Source organism: Stylophora pistillata, chromosome 10, assembly GCF_964205215.1.
Source record: "Stylophora pistillata chromosome 10, jaStyPist1.2, whole genome shotgun sequence".
Lineage (NCBI taxonomy): Eukaryota > Metazoa > Cnidaria > Anthozoa > Scleractinia > Pocilloporidae > Stylophora > Stylophora pistillata.
Genome location: NC_142528.1, coordinates 25,675,154 through 25,694,405, shown reverse-complemented (window position 1 = coordinate 25,694,405; position 19,252 = coordinate 25,675,154). Strand labels below are relative to the sequence as shown.

Here is a 19,252-nt window from a genome sequence, read left to right as displayed (position 1 = left end):
CACATCCGCCCACCACTTCTCTGGAATGCGATGATCTGTGATTGTTGTTGATGTCGATTTTTCGCATCGGATATCCAAAGAAGTCTGTTTCGAGTTTTACTTAAGCTGTGTTTTCCTAAGAAGAATTCCGTGAGTGAGGACATTACAGCAGAACATGATTAGAGTTAACGGTCTCTCAAAGATTCTCGTATACTATAAGCTATTTTTTTCGAGAACTCCACGCAAATTGTAAGAACGTTTAAAATCTCCTTATATGTCCAAAAATTCTCGTCGCGCCTCAATGAACCCAGAGATAAACTTACAAACTTCAAATAGGCATTATGTCTTTCATAACGGTATGTAGCAAACGCTCGAAAAACGATGGAAATGCACTTAGCGATAGCTATCTCATGCCAAACACGTCTGAGGAATAAACTAGAGCAAATGCTTAGAGTTTCTCACCAATCAAAGGAGCAGAAAAGCGTGTTGAAAGTAAACACCGGCGGAGCATATAATTGTCTTTTCCGGTAATCAAGCCAGTTAGAGATTCTTTGCATGATTTGAAAAAGAGGAGAGAATTTGCGACAATTCTTAAAACCTAACTCATTGTTAAGTTGATCAAAGACCCAATTCTCTAATGGACATCGTTGGCTGATATTAGGGAGCAAAACAAAAACTAATTAAAACACTCTTAGACGCCACTAACAGTGAGGTTCCTACAATTGTGCAGTTTGGACTGAGATTCTTTCGAGTGTGCTGACTCTATTTGTGCTGTTAAAGGTAAACCATAAGTTCACAGCTTCTAAAAGCATTCCTTCTCTTCAGTTGTATCACAAATTGAAAGTTATTCTTGCTTCGGGTGATATCAAAGCAAATTTCGTAGGTATTTGTTGAAAACGATATCTACATGGTCAAACGACGCCCTAACCCCGTGAACTACGGTAATGGTGTTTTGAACTTCACTGTTTCTTCTTCCCACGGCTGTTTCATTTTTTTGTGATCGGTTTGAAACGAGAAACTTTCGCCATCAAACCCGTATTGAACACAACAAAAAATTTTAAAAGCAGCCAACGGTAATGTTTGGTCAAATAAGAACAGCTGAAGAAAACAGTTGTTTTCCTTTGGTAACAGCTAGTGATACTAATAAGCAAACTATTATGTCTTACGTGCAAACATATCCATTGGGTAAACCGTCTCTGTTTTGGTTTATATTTAGCGTGGCCAATAGAGTTAAAAAACACCGGGTAATTATCTTAATTCAAAACTGTGCATTTCTAGAGAAGAACAGCTGTTTATTCCAAATCCTAAACGATGCAGAGGGACTTTTAGCTAATATGTCAATTTTTACGCCTAATGGAGAAAAGTGTTTTTGCCACTTTCACGGTTTTACGATTAACCCCATTAAAACCCTCCTTTCCGTATTGTATTTCTTTCCTTACACGACTAACTCTAGTTTCCTCCAGGGTAAAGTAGATAAATAGTGCACAGTTCTCTCAGCTTCAGAAATTATTTTCAGTGGATTGCGTTTTTCTAAGAGAGGAAGGACTAAGGAGAATTAAGTGTTTGGGTGACGTCATCATCTTGACAGAGAAAAGAAAAAAATAAATCCATTTCGAAGACTTCCTAACCTTCGCTTCGTAAAGAAATCTAGGATTATAAATATATATCTCTGCGGACATCATCTCTAAAAATTATTTGACGAATATTTTTAGTTCAAAGGGATATCCTTTAAGATTCATCAATAAACAGTCTCAAAATCTATTTTTTATGATGTAATAGGAAACCAAAATGCCTTTTACCCCAGCACCTCAAAAGAAATGCCAGAGATGTGCAAAGTCCGTTTACCAAGCTGAAGAGAAAAAAGACTCAAACGGCAATCCTTGGCACAAGACCTGCTTCGTATGCGTGGAATGCAGAAAGGGCTTGGACAGTACTACCCTGAACATGCACGGAAGTAAGTATCACGTGATAACACAAACGATTAAAAACTTTTCCTTTCACCAACTGTGTTAGGACGCCGACCAGACAAAATGAGTATGCTACACAAAGTCGTAGCGTATGACAAACTTCCCTCCTAATCTGTAAAAGGAAACAAAATTAGGGGGGGAAATGGAAAACTCGAGACTTTTCGAACACAAAGCAATGGACGCGTATGGGACGTACGGGTATCCCGTTGATTTATGATTATGTTTTGAGCGTTACCGAAAAAGTTATACGCTTCTGAAACACCGTGAATAACTTACTGGCTTCTGGGTTTGTTTGCAACTTGTGTGAGACAACTTGGTTCTGACACCGTGAAAGCACGTCATGCACACGTAGTCATGACAACGTTTGCGCCTGCGCGGAAGTTTGCCTGCTGTGTTGACTGAAACAGATTAGAGAGGGGTCCTTAAGAAAAATCCCTAACGCGTTTACAAGGCATATTAATTTCATGGAGCACTAATTACTTGGGCTTCAAGTGGAAAAGCCTAAGTTATCAAGTTCGGTGGCGTTCGTTCGGCGTTTCTGCGCAGGCGCAGGCGCAGATTATCAGACAATCTAAATAAAAGTCCTAAAAGGATTTATAGTTACTAATTATGTTGTTTTTGTTTTGTTTTGTTTTTGCTTTTTTCTTGGCGTTTTCGGTCTCATTTTGTGTGATTGCGCCGAAAACTACCGAAAAAAATCACGGAATAGCTTGCCTGGAAGAGCATAGTGCCGTTAATCGATTTCTTGCTACTCTGTTACTCGTTGTAACTGATTATCATCGAGCGAGGTAACCTCAAGTGGAGGCCACTCAGCGGCCTCTTATTATCTATCATTCATTTCAGTTTACATCTTACCCCTACATTTAAAATTTTCATCATTCAGATGAGATCTACTGCAAGAGCTGCTATGGCAAAAACTATGGTCCTAAAGGATATGGCTTTGGTGGAGGGGCTGGAGCGTTAACAAGGACTCAGTGACATGGGTTTATTAGCTACTGCAAATATCGTTGGCACCAAACTCTTGACGAATTGATTTTTCTGTGACTGTTGCGTCGATAGAGCTTTTCTCTCTTATATTTGCATCAATGACTGTTGAAATGGCTGGAATTGAAAAAATTCGTTTCTTTAGTAGAGATAGGACATTTTTTACTCGCTCTCGCTTATTGTGATTTAAAGCCACGTTTTAAAATTTGATTTTGAGTCCAATTTATACTTTCTGTTAAAAATCCCGATTGGTATCTAATGAATAAAATGCATTTTTTTAGCCATTTTGGTCTAGTCTGAAGGAGGCCATTTCACTGTTGGCCCGGCCTCGAGGGTCAAAGCTAAAGCGCGAGTGGCGTGACTCATGAAGTGCGCGCTTTTCGATATAATGCAGGCAACATATTCAAGACCTTGTGTTAACTAAACAGCACACGTTCCTTTAACTCTTTGTAACAGAAAAAAGTTCCCTGGTCCAAAATTTTGAAAAGCCCGCTTTTGAAGGCGGTCTGCATTTCACCCCCGCCCGGTGGGGAGGGATTGTACTGTTTATTTTTAAATCCCCTGTGACTTCGGATTCTAAATTACGCTTAGAATTTGAAGGCTTGGCTTCCGACAATCTTTCGTTCATTCGTCGTGTAGTGTAGACCAAGGAAGTATATCTTTTTGCCAGTGAGTGAAAGCTGTCTACTGCTGACATCACAAATTATGGCTGGTAAGTTAAATTAATTTTTTCTTCTGGATATTAATTAAAGTGCGAAGCTTTGGTCGATAAATGTATACATTTTGCGATTAGGTGCAATAAACTGACGCCCGTCCTTCCATTTTTTCACTTTAATCTCTTGGTGTCGAACCTGGTCTTTCCTTTTGTGGGTTACGATCTCTCTTCGAAAAAGGCAAACTCAAATTTAAGAGTCATTGACAAAACGAAGTAGTATAAGCAAAGAAACAATTGTTTTGGCGAGCGATTGTTAATCTTTCGAGGTCATCGTAAATAAAACGCAACTGAGTTCCGATTAGAAACTGATGTCCAACGCTGACAGCTCTTTGCCTGTTTTTGATAAGTCGAAGAAAAGTCATATTCCCACAAATTATACCAGAGAATCGTCAAGAGCTATCAAAAGTAAGTGGGAACACTTTAGCGGTAACTGTAACGAAACCAGATTGACTATAGTTTGCAGTGATTCCGTGATAAGTTACGAGGTTGACGAATGTCGAGTCGAAGAAGCTCAAGAACTGTTTAACTTATGATTTACTTATGGGCATAAATGCGCAGTTGTACAGCTCTGTACTTGCTGTTTGTGTGTATACCCGAAGTAGCCGTGTTCTTCTCAAAGAATTCCTGATCACCCAAGAATGCTTGCCCTAAAGTTATACTTGTCTGAACTCTTCAGTTTCGCTTGGCTTCACAGAACAAATCCCTCGTGACATTTTTCAAATTCCTTCTCTGTACAATTTAGTGATTGTAACGCAATAGGATTTTGTCTGTCCAGCTGTTTTATACGTCAGACTCTCGTTGTGTTTCACTTTTCTTTATCCAATACTTCTGACAAGAAAAAGAAACATAAAATATTTTTTAGATATTAAGCAAATGTTTGGCACCAGAAAGTATATAGGTTTGGTTGGAATACATTTTTGTGGAATCTGAATTATGGTAGAAATTTTTCAAAATTACCCCGTTTTAAGTCGGATTCTTTGGCAGTTCAAACTAGCCAGCTGTGAAACAATTATCTGTATTTTAATAACCATCCTAATATAGGTAGCCCAGCAGTTAAATATTGGCTGGAACTCCTCATTTAGTTCACTCAAATGTTTTTTGAAAAATGTTCAACATTTAAGACCAAATATCATAGCCACCAGCTGCTTTTCTGCAACTCAAAATGATGAAGATTATTACAACCTCTCCTGGATGAATTGCTAGTGCTATTCTATCAGAGGGTCACCCCTCATTTTCTCATTAAGTTTGCCTGAATTTTCTCCTGTACCCATTTAAACTCTAGAAAGAGGAGAGAAAAACTTGTCATGCAGAAGAAAACAACTCGGAGACCTACACACAAGGCATGCCATAAATTGGGACTTTTAAAACTGGATTGTTGTATGTTTACAAGAATGCCTCCATGAAACCCTTTTTATTGATCAACACTCGAACCAAAGAGCCATTGCTACAGGAGCTTTTTTCTGTTTCCTTGGCATAAAAAAACAAGGAATACCTCTACTACCCCTGGATTGGGTGCTAGTCCATTGTAAACCCCCCCCCCCTCCTCCCGGGAACATTTATCAAACAATATTTTATGAATAGGCTCTGACTCCGGTCAATAATGTCATTATTTCTATCTAATGCAGAAAGGTGTCCTCGTTGTAATGACCGTGTCTATGCAGCAGAGGAGGTCAAAGCAGGAAAAAACAAGTATCACAAACGCTGCTTCACTTGTAGCAACAAGCCCACTTGCAACAAGTCCTTAGACAGTGGCTCATACAATGACCATGATGGTATGACATCATTTAGGATCGTTCTTATATACATCATTTATACTGTTTGTTTGATCAGTCATTTCTTGAAAGAGTGGTACTGATCAGTGCTAAGGGTTTTCTTTAGCTGTCATTTCATCATTTAAAACTGAACCTCTACCTTACCTATTTTGGGGTTGTCAGTGCACCCTTAACATCAGCATCATATTCTTTGTACTGATCTCAGTACCTTTCCTATGGTACTGAAAAGGAGAAATTGTTTAACAATCAAGAGCTTCTTCAGTTGATGATTATTTCCATCATTCACACAACCTCAATGTTTGTTTCAGGTATGTTACTTAAAGGAGAAACTAGATGCTTAACACTTTTAGGGGTTGCAGTGTTAACCATATGCATCTATAAGTCTTCTTCCATTGAATTCAAGGCTATACACAAACAGTCCCCCACCACCTACATTCAAGGTCTGATAACCCGCTACTTCTGTCACGAAATCTAGGATCATCCACTTCAATGCATCTAAACATTGTCAACCATAACTTAAAGTCCTATGGCTCTAGAGCCTTTGCGGTTTCTGAACCTTAACTGTGGAACAATTTGCCTGCCCATAGACGTTTTTTGTGATAATTTGAGTTCTTTTAAATCTAAACTTAAAACATATTTATTCAAGGAAGCCTTTAATTCCAAGGACTGTAATTATTTTTAAAACATATTTATTCAAGGAAGTCTTTAATTCCAAGGACTGTAATTATTTTTATTTACTGCTATTGATTTATACATGTATGTGTCTATATATATATATGTATGTATATTTGTGTATGCAATTTACCTATGTTTTATATATTGTGAATTGCCTAGAGCACGACTGGATAGGTGCTCTAAAAATGCTGTTTATTATTATTATTATTATTATTATTATTATGTCTGGTTTTGTATTTCTCAATACAAGGCCAGAAAATGATAAATTTCATACCAAGTCTTTTGTTTGTCAGTCTAAATCCCACAGGTATCAACGAATGCTTTTCATTCCACTAATTTATTCATGTTTTTCTCGTTGCCATGTTCCCACCAATAACATAGCTCCATTTTCTGCCTTTAAAAGCACACACAACCCACGATTCCTCTATTCACTCCGACGAAGGGCTGACGCTTGAAACGTCAGCTTTTTGTAATTGTCACGGTGGCCAATTTACCATTTCAACTTTGTTGAAAAGTCTCAATTTGTTTTTCAGGCCTTGTTTACTGTAGAGGTTGCTATGGCAAACTATTTGGACCCAAAGGATACGGCTATGGTGCAGGAGCTGGTGCACTCCATTTGACGGGGAAGTAAATTTCCCCTTTTGGTTACATTCAGTGACGTGTATGCAACTTACTAGTTACTGTGCACAACATGGCTTCATCTATAAAAATGATCAAACACTCATTCCAAGTATTTTGATGCAAGCATTGTAGACTTTTTCATAAGGGGGTTACTTATCCATGCCTTTTTTTGTAATAAATTACACTGGGTTAGCAAAATTTTTCAGTAAAATGGTGTGAAAAATGTAATGTTGTTAAGCAAATGGTGATCCACTGTGGTTTTGTTCTAGATTTACAAGATTAGTTTTGTAACAAAATAAAATGAACAAAACAGAGTTATTTGCTGCATCTTTCAATTCTCTGTAGTAATATGTAGCACTGGTCTGGGGTCAAAGGGAAACCAACTGCCTTAATTGTTTGTACAAACACTCAAATTTGGGGAGCTAATTACAGTCACACCTGCATTAAGCTGTCACTATGTATTAAGGTGTCAGTTGTCTAAGTCCCAAAAACACTCTAATTTTCTCCTCTATCAAGCGGTCACCTCTATCAATTAGCCATGGTCACCCTTTACTGAGTCCAAACAGCCTGTTTGCACCGTCTTCCTCCGGTATTGAACGGTCAATTGGAGCAGAACCACTAAAATAAAACTATGAAAAGCCTTCAAATTTATTTAATCCGTGTTAATCTCCCAATTCAATGCCAGTAGTATTTTTTAGCAAGTTTTTTAAGGCATAAAATGGTGGTTTTAATTGTCTTTTATGATATCCCTCCACTCATATTGATACAATGCTCAAGAAGGAAACCAGAACAGCTTAAGTTAGCTCTATATGGTTTCCTTTATTTCTAAACACCATTTCTTTGACAGACTGATAATACCACACTTTTCCATATATTCCCACAAAGCTGATAATAAAAACTTGTCCTATTGTTTCTGGACTTGTGATAATTTCTTTTCAAGACAATAGGTTTCTGTCGTAACGCTTCAGGCTCGCAGAAACACCCTTAATTGAGCTTTATTTAATTTAAAACTAATATAGCAATACCCAATTTTCTTTACTAAATTGTAAAGTATCAGAAATATCTACCTTTAGATTCAGAGGCACCCTACAAAATCCAAGGAACACAGTAAGAGGATTAACTTCTCCATGAAATTCTAATAAGTTATGTCGCAAACAGGTTATCAGAACAAAAAGCATATAGGCGAGAGCGTCTTCTTTTGGTAATAAGACTAAATTCTCCCATCTGATTCACAAGGAAAAGTATCGCACTGGGTAGGGAGAATTACTGATTGCATCTTGGGAGTGAAAGGGTTAATTTCCTAAGACATTTATTGGTTATTTCTGAGATGTTCAGTGTACTAAACTTGAAACAATTATCACAACTATAAGGAGAGGTAAAAGAAATCCATCTTCTACTCGCGAAGAGTGTTACCATCACGGTATAATGTCGATATTGCTGTTACTGGGTGAGCTTGAGAGCCCCAGCTCCAGCACCATAACCATAACCTTTAGGGCCAAATAGCTTGGCGTAACATCCTTTACAATAGATTTCGCCTAAAAATAAATATAGGGTTAGTGTAATCGAAAAAGACCCTTATTAAGGAATTTTGAATCGAAGAGGGAGGGGCTCCTAGATACTGGGTCCTTGAAAAGTTTTGAAAACGTGGACACGCTCTGGTGCCACTTAAGGTGGCTTGTACCGGTTTTCATCTTTTTGATGGTTTGTAACTTTGAAAGGATACAACAGAAAGACTGACCAAGGCCAGTTGAACACTTTACGGGGTTGAATTACATAATCATTGGTTATCCAAAAATAAGTGTCATTTCGTCACTAGCAGTTTCCATGGCAACGCTTTCATAGGCTTATTCTGACGCATTTTTTAGCTTGTGGCTTAAATAATTCGAAAACTAACCCAGTGACTCCCTGATTTTTTTCAGTGATTGCTTTTGGCACTAGAAAAGGAAAATACACAAAGATTTTTAAAAAATTCTACGGAGCGGAACTGCAGAAAATCTACAAAAAGGGCAATTTTCACACATCACAAATTTCCTTCCGTAGAATTTTCTAGTTTTTTTTCTGATGATTCCTTTCGACGTTATTATCATATTATCCACATTATTCCTTTCGACGTTATTATCCACATCGCGGACAGGGAGTGGGCCCTTCCACGTGTTCCACTTTTGGAGGCATTGGTGGTTCTGCAATGACAGGGAAAAAGATGTTTATAAATGGAACTGTTTAGAGAAACTTGCGGGTTCTTCGTCTTTGAGGGTTCTAAGCAAAAATTTACCGATAAAAGCGCGGCTGTGACTAAGAACGCGAGACTATGATCCGAGACAGAGTATGGAGGTGTAATTTGATCGTGGGAGGTGATCTAGCCGTGGTGAGTCGAGGGCTCCGCACAACTGACGGATCGCAACAGGCTTTTCTTTCTTCTTAATTGAAGCGTGAATTAGACTAGTACATACAAAAACTCATTTCTGTGTTATGTTAGAATGTAAATATCTTTACTGAGAAACTTTTTATCTTTGAGGTCAGAGTTGAACAGAAAAAAAAGCAAATAGCGCACAGGAAAACTAAGCACACGGAACCCCTCCGGCAAAAAAAACGATACAGAGCTGGGCAATAAATCATTTATCCAAGGAATATCGGATCAAAAACGAATTAAATAACAGAAAAATTGATAAGTCACATGTCTCTTTAAGCTGAGGGCCTGGTCCTAAATAGTTTCGTGATGGCATGAGGGTCGCGTCGGACAACACCTATTAAAATTGTTGTCTGTCTTCGTAGACAACGCTTATCTTTCGAAATAGTTTAATTGGCAACCGCCCAATACATGACAGAAACAAATGACAAGTTCAAGGCTCAATTCAAAATCATTCCGGTCGAAATTTTCGGACAAGGGCAAGAGAACACAGTGCTTGACGCGATTCAGTGACACTCGCCCATAACGTTACTTCAGGTATTGGTAAAGACAGCTTTATCAAAACAAAAAGATTGAGTTAGACCAAGAACTCGAACGGTTTGGAACAAGATGGGACGTCAGACAAAACAATGATAGCGTTACAGGGTTGTGTCCCAAAAATTTAACTGAACTGAACCAGTGGTGATGTTGTAAATGTCTGGTCTCTCCTTCCAAAGATAACCAAAAAGTACGCCGACTCTGTTGTCTGCGAGGAGTTGTTTGGGATGTCTTTTTGGGTTTATCGTAAAACTTAGTTTATGTAGCTTTTGTGTTGCAGAAAAAGCTAATATGCTAAGAAATTGGTGCTGTAAGAAAAGAACGGGTACTAGTCGATGTTCTACTTTTCATAGAGATTTTGACCTTTGAGATTGTAAAGCTCACATTTGTTTAGCTCAGGGGATAAAACAGATACAGTAGCTACAGATTTGATTAACTGCTCGGAAACAGGCCTGTTTTTTGCTTATCATCAGTGGGATAAAATTTAACAGCTTTCTACAGATTGTTCGTCGCTATAAAGATAAGAGCTAACCTTCTACTGACCTGTTAATTCTCGTTGAGATCTGTAAATGGCTGGAAAATGTGCTTTCTACAAGCAGGCCGCTTTTAAACGCTTGACGTCTTAAATGTAGCCTGAGACGGTATGTCCGAGTGAAAAATAAGGTCTAGCAGTTACCTCAACCGGCACTCCCCGAAATACAAGAGATTCCTGAAATGCGTGATTGAGACTCAAGGAGATTGTTTTCAACCTATTTTTCTGTAATGAAGATAGGCAAAAGTAACATATGAAGATCATTCGGTGTTTAGAAACATTCATACATACATACACAGGTTAATTGACCACTCCCCATAGGGGCTTTTCAAGGCCAACACCCACCCATCCCACCCAGGGGAGGACATCCACCACACAGTAATCTCGTGCGTGGGAAATTGACGTCTCCTACCCCTAACCCTGCTGGAGACGGGGCCTACGGTTTATTCATCCGTATCCGAGAAGACTAGAATATCTATCAATTTCTTGATTGTAGAAAGGTAGCAAATTTTCCTCACTTATTTTAAGACCATGAGTATTGGTCCGCGGCCGGGGGCTGGAACCCTCGACCTCCCGCACAACACAATCCGGCGCTCTAACCAAGTGAGGTAACCGAGAGGCGGAATATGATATATACTAAGAGGAATATGAGTAGTGAGCACCATGAAAATGTTTATAAAATTATTGGATAAGGGTCCATAAAACTCACCACAAGTGAAGATGTCAGAGTTAAATTGTAGTTACCATTACCATCATCCTTATTGTCAAAATTATCATTGTCACCATTTTTTTAACTTTTATGGGAAAAGCTGTTCAAATTCTAAAATAAGTGTATTTTCAGAATGCACGAATAATACCTCACTTATTATCAGATGTTAAAGACAAAAATTCATTGACTATATCTTGCCTCGAATCCTCATCAGAACTGCCATTAAAGGAAAGGTTCAATTTTAAACAAAGAATACAAGTAAAAGGGACGAAGTTCGGTTTTTGGATTATAACTTAAAGATTTCGTAAGTAAAAGGATTGAAATTCATTGGAATCCGTATTTGAGACTCCAAAATAGCCGAACAATTCTGCTCTCGAGAAGAAATCTAAGGTAGATTATTTCAGATTATAATTTAACTGCGGGGAAAATTCCGAGTCCTAGACGGCCTCAGTTTCAAAACGAGGCCACGTGTAAAAATTTTCTTGTGAATATGGCTTTTTATTGCATTATAATTTTAAAATCTGTTTTGCTCTCAGCCTTGTTTTAAGCGGAGGCTTGAGTAAATCAATGAATCCGATATCTCCGCATGATCACAACCTGCACAAATAAAAAAAATTAATTAAAAGGACGATATAGAAGTTTCTGCACGAACTAAAAATGTTGGAACTGGCTAAAGCCTTCGAATTGTGGCGTTGGCTCAAATGATGGCAGAAACGAGATCAGCACATGTTCATAAATCACATCTCTAACCAGAGTTCCGTAACAACAGCTAATGGTTATGACGTGCTATATACTGGAACGTGTTCCTTCGGCAACGGCGACTTCCCCAAAATACAATCTGCGGCCTTTTCCGCTATCATGAGCGTAGAAGCATTAAGATTACCGCTGACTATACTGGGGATTAAAGACGCATCCACGACCCGAAGATTGTCGACTCCGAAGACACGTGTTTGCGTGTCAACGACAGCCATCGGGTCATCTTCGGCTCCCATCTTGCACGTTCCACAGGGATGGTAATCAGTCTTAGCGTATCCTTGAACGAAAGCGTCTATTTCCTCGTCGGTTTCGCAAGTCTTTGCTAAGAGAAAAAAAACATTAAGTTTAAAACAACTTTTCTAAGATTCCAGGGGTCGAGAAAGTAAGTAACGTATATATAGAGAGTGAAACGTAGACAAAGATGGGTTTGGAATATCATCAGGATCTTCTCATTTTGCCTGGATGCATACATACATACATACATACATACCTACCTACCTACCTACCTACCTACCTACCTACCTACCTACCTACATACATACATACATACTTTAATTATTCCAGAAGCAGACTATATATACACTAAAAGGAAAGGGAAAAGATGCTTCCAGAAAAGGAAGTTAGGAGGTTATCCCTTTGTGAAAACTCCCTAAAAAATAAGTCTAAATGAAAATAAAATACTTAGTTACAATTAAATATTTAAGTACAATTTAAGCTGAGATTTAAAATGCTGAAGATTATCAGCTTCCACTATGTTTCTTAGTAATTCATTCCATAATTTAACAATCCTAATGAAAAACGAATGTTTATAACAATTAAGTCTTGCTGGTTTGACGTAAAGTTTGTACTGATGATTTGCTCTCGTACATCCAGTTGTAGCGAAATCAAAAAAGTCTCCAAATTCTAAATGGTAAAAACCAAAAACAATTTTATAACACTCAACTAAAGATAAATAAAGGCTGATAGTTTCTAAAGAAACTGTTTGGAGCTGCGTCGGTGGGGGTAACGAAATAATTTGAATATATCAACAAAGTTGAAATGGTAAATTGGCCACCGTTACGATTATAAAAGTTCTACGGTCGGAAAGAGTAGGCCATTTTAGCAATTTGCATCGGTCTTCGTAGGACATGTCTCCTTTGCGTTGATTTAGAGCAAGTCTTGAAGCTCTTCGCTGTACATTCTCAATATCGAGGTACTCCGAAAAATTCAGATTTAGGGCCATTTAACCCTTACTCTCTGACTTAAAAGTCCATATTCTCCATACTCTTATCTATGTATTTCCTGTGGTAATGACAGGGAGAATTTGTTTAACAATCAAGAGCTCCTTTAGTTGGTGATCATTTTCTTAACTCTCGTGATCTTAATGTGTGGTTCAGGAGTGATGTTGTAAGGAGAAATTAGATGCTGATCACTCTTAGGGCTTAAAGGCCTAAGGAAGAATTCACCACCACCTAGAACTGAGAAAATAACGTCATCAAATGCTCGATAACAAACCTGGTTTTATCGGTTTTCCTCTATAAGGTTCAAAAGCCTTCTGGTTGAGTACATGACGTGCAACTTGTACACAGGTCCTCATTAAGCGACGATCACCGTCACGTGACAGATAGTTTGGTTGAATGACAGGATGGGCGAGTGGATCACGTGATCGAAGTTTCACGAAGCCCCGGCTGCTGGGTCTAAGTATCTCAGCACATACCTGAAAGAGAATCCCGCAGGGCGGTAAATATCCTATGAGCCTGTTCTTAGAAGTCTCTAGTGAGAAACAGAGGCGGAGACGAGATGCAAGCTCGGAAAAAAATAATAACCAGCTGAGAGAGAATTGCGTCTTCCCTTTCCCGATTTTCTTTCGTTATTTCTTTGCTTGCCAACGCTTTCGTTGTCAATGCAGGACTTTGTCAGAAATTTTTACCTGGTATCCATGTTGAATAATCTCAGAGCTGCCCGCCTCTTTCATCGCAGTAGGAACAAACTGCATCTGTATATCGGGGTGTGACACGCTTGAATCACTTTTAACGAACCCTCCACTTTCAAAATGGTTGGAGGCACACACTCCATTCTTGAATAAAAACCAGTTTAGGCCTGCTCGCACCTTGTTGTGCACTTTAAACGTACTGGTCAACGTCACTGGCTTAAGGCTTTCCTATTGTGTTTGTAGTCAAGAAGACAATTTCCAATGTGGGTAGAGTTTAGTAATAAAAAGGGATAGCAATGATTATTATCATAATTGTAATAACCTTGGCTTTAATATCAAGTTGGAATCATTTCAAAACAATATGGCGGGCTCTAAAAGCACACGGCCCACAAATCGCAACGGGACACTAGAACAGAAACCGGAACCGGAAGTGCCTAATACTGCAGCAAAAAGATAATGAGGATGGTAATGATGATTATATGCCACTGTGAACCGGCGAACGACTTAAGGCCCGAAAGGTACGATAATGGTAACGACGATAATGATAAATGACGATGATTGGGATAATATTGATGATGATAATCATGATGATAAGCAACTGTAAATGGTGCAAGGCCCTAAATTCCCAAATCAAATTCAAGAGCAGTACATCATGAAGATCATCTCGTGCTAAATACTTACATATTGGACATACACTTGCACATGATCTTGCAGATTTTTTCCCACCCCAGGTAACTTTGCCACCATAGGTATTCCGAGCGACCTCAACTCTGTTTCATCCCCAATCCCAGACAGCATAAGCAGCTGCGGAGAATTCATGACTCCACCAGACAGAATGACTTCTTTAGAAGCGCGTGCCCGTTTCACTGAATCCCCAACACGATATTCTACCCCTATGGCTTTATCGTTTTCAAATAGCACTCTGTTTGCCAGCGCTCCAGTTCTGGTCGTCAAGTTATTCCGTAGAAGAGCTGGCTTCAGATAAGCGGCTGCGGCACTCCATCTCTTTCCTTCGTGTATAGTGCGATCCAGCGAGCCCACCCCTTCCTGTTGAAAGCCGTTGAAGTCATCTGTGAATGGATAACCGGCTTCTACACCCGCAGCGATGAAGACCTGGTGGAGAGGGTTGAAATGTGTCCCACGATACACCCGCATTGGCCCACTTCCTCCACGATATTGACTAGCACCTGAAAGTAGAAAATGAAGCCAAGTCCATAAAAGAAACACTGCGGTTGGAGTAAGGCCGGAGTGCCGATCAAGAAGTTAGGTTCGAGTCTTGGGCGTGGTCACTGATATTGTAGTTTTTGGGCAAAACACTTTTCTGGCATTAATAGTGCTTGTCTACACCTAAGAGCCTTAGTATAAATAGTATATGGGTTGAAAAGGAGTGCTTCATATCGGATGAAAATGTATTTTTCTGAGTAATTGAGTTAATTTGGTATAGTTTTCATTTGCCCTTAGACCAACAGAATCCATACATTGCCGTAGATAGAAGAGGAGAAGATAGGTATGAGGGTAGATAAATTTTCCTCTCTTTATATTGTGTTCAAGATTGTCTTGAAAAGGGCATAGCAAGGCTGGAAAGTTTGTCTGTTAAAAGCGGAAAACTGATTAGGTGAGGCGTAGAGGTGGTCATATTTTCTCCCCATAAGAGATGAGTGGAGTCTAATCACAGGAAGCCACACGTGTAAAGAATCGACCTAGTGGCTTTTGGTAACAAGTCACTTTGTGGCCAACAGAGACGTACCACGTTCGTAGCTTTCTGACATCTTGAAGTACGGCAGACAGTCTGCAGAGGACCATCCTGTGGCACCTTCCCTGTCCCATCTATCGAAATCAAATGCATGTCCTCGTGCAAAAATCATTGCGTTTATTGAAGAGGACCCGCCTACCACACGACCTCTTGGATGGTAAATAGTCCTGAAATGTGCACGAAGAGCAGCTATTTGAATTTACTTAAAACCCCTCCTTTGATAAATCGATTAGTCTCTGATGGGTGTGAGTTAAAGCTAAAAATCCTCTTGTGTAGAACGAACCCATGATTTCATGAACGCTGTTCATATGCTCACCTCATCGCTTGCCCAGACCCTCACGGCCAATTGGTGGATTTCAATCAATATTTTCAATCAAAAAAAGTATCTCGTTATCTGTTGCATGTTAACTAATCATCTGGGAAAGAGGAAGAAACATTGAAAATTTTATGCTTTTCTGTACGACAGCAATGGTAAAATTCATTTGTTGTGAGCATGTTACAGAAAAAAAATCAGAGCAAGGAAAGAGAAAGGTTTGAAAATTATAAGCTCTTCTGTATGACAACAAAATCTGAGAATAAAAAAACAATTTCAGACAAGGTTCATATACACATGTCTCATATCAAGCCATATTCTAGCAACATTAAAATCAACATGAAGAACAAGTGCTAGCCTGCAGAGCAAGCATAGTTTCAGCAAGCGGGTGCTCAGTATTTTCTTGATGAAAATAATACCTGTCATCCTTGATTTTACAGTAGTGGGGGCTGGAGAGAGAGAAAGAAATTTGTACCAAGGAGGCAAGTGACAGTCAAAAGGAAGGAGAGGGAAGCTCATTTTCCATTACCGCATTCCTAACTGTTTTTCTCCTACTTTTCCAGGCTCCCTAGTAACTACCCCACATCCTTAACAGAGAAGGATAAAAGGATCAATCTTAGCTAGAATGTAGAATCACCAATTAAATTCATACTATGATTTGTAATGGAGAATAAATATATAAACTTGTGTTAATACCTATTTTTTAAATATTTCTGAGGCTCTGAGGTATAGAACCAATTGTGGTTGTCATTTTCTAGGTTATATGACATAGCTGCTGGCATCTGGATTTTCCATGTGTTATCTGATGGTCCAGCTTCGAGAAGGAGTACTCTTAAATCTGGATTGGCCGACAGTCGATTGGCCAGAACACACCCAGCTGATCCCGCACCAATGATGATGTATTCATGGGTGGAGGAAAATGATGTGGTTGACTTTGAGTATCTTTGTATCACTTGGCCTCCTGATTAGATTGAGAAGCAACCAATTTCACTTCACTCCATTATGATGTAAGCTAGGAACTGCATAGGGCCATGTGGTTTGGCAGAGCCAGTTTCTTTGGCATATTACTTAGCTCTTATTAACCGAGTGGGAGGTCTGTATGGGAGAATCTTGACCGAGTATGCCAGTACTGACCGAGTGCAGTGAAGTCTGTACCAGCCAACAAGGTCAAGATTCTCCCATACAGACTGACCTAGCTTGGTTAATAAGATGTTTATTATATGGCTGTGTCTTACATGCCAATTTTTTATATTCTTTGTACCTTTTTCTTCTAAACTGGTCTAAATGACAGTCTAGATGGAAAAATCTAGACCGCTTTCAATATTGATTTCAGCCAATCAAATTCGTGGATTTGGTTGTTCCCAGTCCTTGTGAGACACAGCCATATAATAAAAGAAATTATTGCTGATTTAATTGGAAGCTCAGGCTTAGACTCATCACAAGTACTCTCCTCAGTAATTTTCTAATTTCCCTGACAGTTCACTTTAAAACAATAAACTATCTTCAGTCAGGTTAATAAATACCCTAACCATGGGTTCTTTAAGCAAAATACATATGTTAAAACTTTTTTTTTTTTGTCTTGGAACTGCTTTCTGCAGTAATCACAAAGAAAGTGCAATTAATTCAAATCTGAAACAATCCAAGTTGGCTACCTCCTGATCTTGGATAATGGCATACACCCCATAGCATGTATCTTATCTAGCCCAGTTTATCAAATCCTTTATGTTTTAACATACAGTTAACTCATGTCAATCAAGAGAAGACTTCATCCACCCTCCCTCACATGGAATGATGAGTAAGGGTGTGTGACAGCACACGTCCAATTTAATTAACACTTGATACGATGGCACTTGCATTAAAAATTATCTTGAGAAAATTAACAAAATCCACAAAAATCCAATTGGCCTAACACTAACCAGTTGATTTCCAGGTAAATTTTCTTCTGGATACCTTAGTGGTCTGAACAAATCCCAAGCAAAATCTCTTCATCCTCACAATACCTGCAATAAAATCGGTGGTGTAGAAGCCACTGGTTTCACGCTTGCCCTCGCATACTAGCCTTTAGATATTCCAGTTAATTGCCTTGAGTTTCTTTTTTTTTTTTAATGTGGGAAGGGGGGGAGGGGGTAGATAGACGAAGTATCTTATGAGATACAATGAAATATATGAAGTTCATATATTTTGTACTGCGGTATTAGATACATATGATGCACGATCCTCGCAGTAGATAGCGCTATTTAAGCAATAGCGAAAATCAGACCTGAAAAAAATCAGGCCTGTACGGGATTCGAATCCCGTACAGGCCTGATTTTTTTTAGGTCTGATTTTCGCTATTGCTTTAATAGCGCTATCTACTGCGAGGATCGTGCATCATATGAAGTATCTTTTGTTCGTGTAATAATTTGTTTCTGTTCATGGGAGCTGTGTGTCTAGAGAAGGCCTGTATGCAAACTATATGACCTCATTCCTCCGCAGCTAGGCTTTTACTGCATTACTCGATCCCTAAATCATCCCTTAATGCTTTGCTGTTACCTCTTTAGAGTTTGCTTACACTTTGAGCGAAGTTCCACGAAAGACAAGTCTTATATTAATAGATTGTGACACATAGGTTTTAACATCGGCTCTACTGACCCTCACTATGCTCCGCGCCAAGGTCCTCGCTGTTTTTACGTACTCAGCCAAATAAATTTTGCATGTCAAGCACTAAAATACTGCTATCGAACTTCTGATCACAGCTTACTTGTGTCGATGTATTTTGGTTATCTCCAACCCCTGCGTCAAGAGGACTGAAATTAATCTGATCAAGTTAAAATGTTACGAGTTGATGACACGACGTGCCACCGGAAGTAAATTAGCGGTTCAAGAAGTCTTGAAACTAGGGCGGAGAGTTGGCTTGATTTCCGCCGCTCTCTCGATTCCGGTCTTTTTCGTTCCTCCCAGTGGGTTTTCGTAGGAGCGCGGGCTCCGGTTCCCGAACAGCGGCTAGTAGTCGAGCCTCTCTCCGTCCACTTCAAAACAATTCAGAAGCTTCATCAATGAAAAGCATACTTTTACCCACTTCCATGCTGCACGAATTCACTCGGACATACAGCCTTCGATACTCCTCCAGATATAAACGTTTGATGTTCATGCGAAAGTGTAACAAAGTTCTGAAACAGAGGGTAAGTCGGCTTGAACGATGACATAATCACTTTTAGAATAATTTCAGAGCTGAGCAAAGAGTTTCCAGCAATCTGATTGGTCGAGCGGTTACTTCGTCTCGGGGATTATTCGACGATATTCACCTCGCCTTCGGCGAATATTTGTTAAATATTGATTGCCTAAATGATGAATCACAGTGCCGAAACGACAAACGGTTAACGTGTTGATTAACTGCTTTAACATTTATAGGAAAATTTGCTCGACTCAAAAGTTAGCTGCAAAGATCGTATCAACAATAGCATAACAACTAAAAGAAGATCGGACTTTATCCTCAAACAGTGAGGGATTTATTGCAGCTGTGAATAGCTCATACTTTTCGAAACTGTTTTACTCCAGTTTTTCTCCAACAGACTGTCACTCCGTTATAAGAACGCTTCTCGATTGAATGGCGTAAAATCAAAACTAGAGTAATCCCAACC

At 39.1% G+C, this 19,252-nt stretch overlaps 3 protein-coding genes across 4 annotated transcripts; 2 read left to right on the top strand and 1 right to left on the bottom strand.

The window, feature by feature from the left end:
- Positions 1 to 602: 602 nt before the first annotated feature.
- LOC111322979 (muscle LIM protein 1) lies at positions 603 to 3,210 on the top strand. The gene is made up of 3 exons (XM_022926228.2): positions 603 to 759; positions 1,759 to 1,933; positions 2,830 to 3,210. Exons 2-3 carry the CDS (start codon positions 1,768 to 1,770, stop codon positions 2,922 to 2,924), a joined length of 261 nt encoding a protein of 86 aa, XP_022781963.2. The 5' UTR covers positions 603 to 759; positions 1,759 to 1,767; the 3' UTR covers positions 2,925 to 3,210.
- Positions 3,211 to 3,358: 148 nt separating this feature from the next.
- LOC148722403 (cysteine and glycine-rich protein 1-like) lies at positions 3,359 to 7,031 on the top strand. Its single transcript, XM_088734616.1, has 3 exons — positions 3,359 to 3,642; positions 5,271 to 5,417; positions 6,626 to 7,031. Exons 1-3 carry the CDS (start codon positions 3,636 to 3,638, stop codon positions 6,721 to 6,723), a joined length of 252 nt encoding a protein of 83 aa, XP_088590742.1. The 5' UTR covers positions 3,359 to 3,635; the 3' UTR covers positions 6,724 to 7,031.
- A 3,970-nt stretch (positions 7,032 to 11,001) lies between these two features.
- LOC111322998 (choline dehydrogenase, mitochondrial) lies at positions 11,002 to 18,585 on the bottom strand. Of its 2 annotated transcripts, none has more exons than XM_022926250.2 (8): positions 18,264 to 18,585; positions 17,549 to 17,632; positions 16,329 to 16,593; positions 15,314 to 15,486; positions 14,248 to 14,753; positions 13,564 to 13,794; positions 13,149 to 13,350; positions 11,002 to 11,976 (listed from the first exon to the last, which is right to left on the bottom strand). In XM_022926250.2, exons 2-8 carry the CDS (start codon positions 17,619 to 17,621, stop codon positions 11,675 to 11,677), a joined length of 1,752 nt encoding a protein of 583 aa, XP_022781985.2. In that variant the 5' UTR covers positions 17,622 to 17,632; positions 18,264 to 18,585; the 3' UTR covers positions 11,002 to 11,674. The 2 variants fall into 2 exon arrangements, with proteins under 2 accessions (XP_022781985.2, XP_022781986.2); XM_022926251.2 differs by having other exon boundaries at positions 18,373 to 18,585.
- Between the last annotated feature and the right edge of the window lie 667 nt (positions 18,586 to 19,252).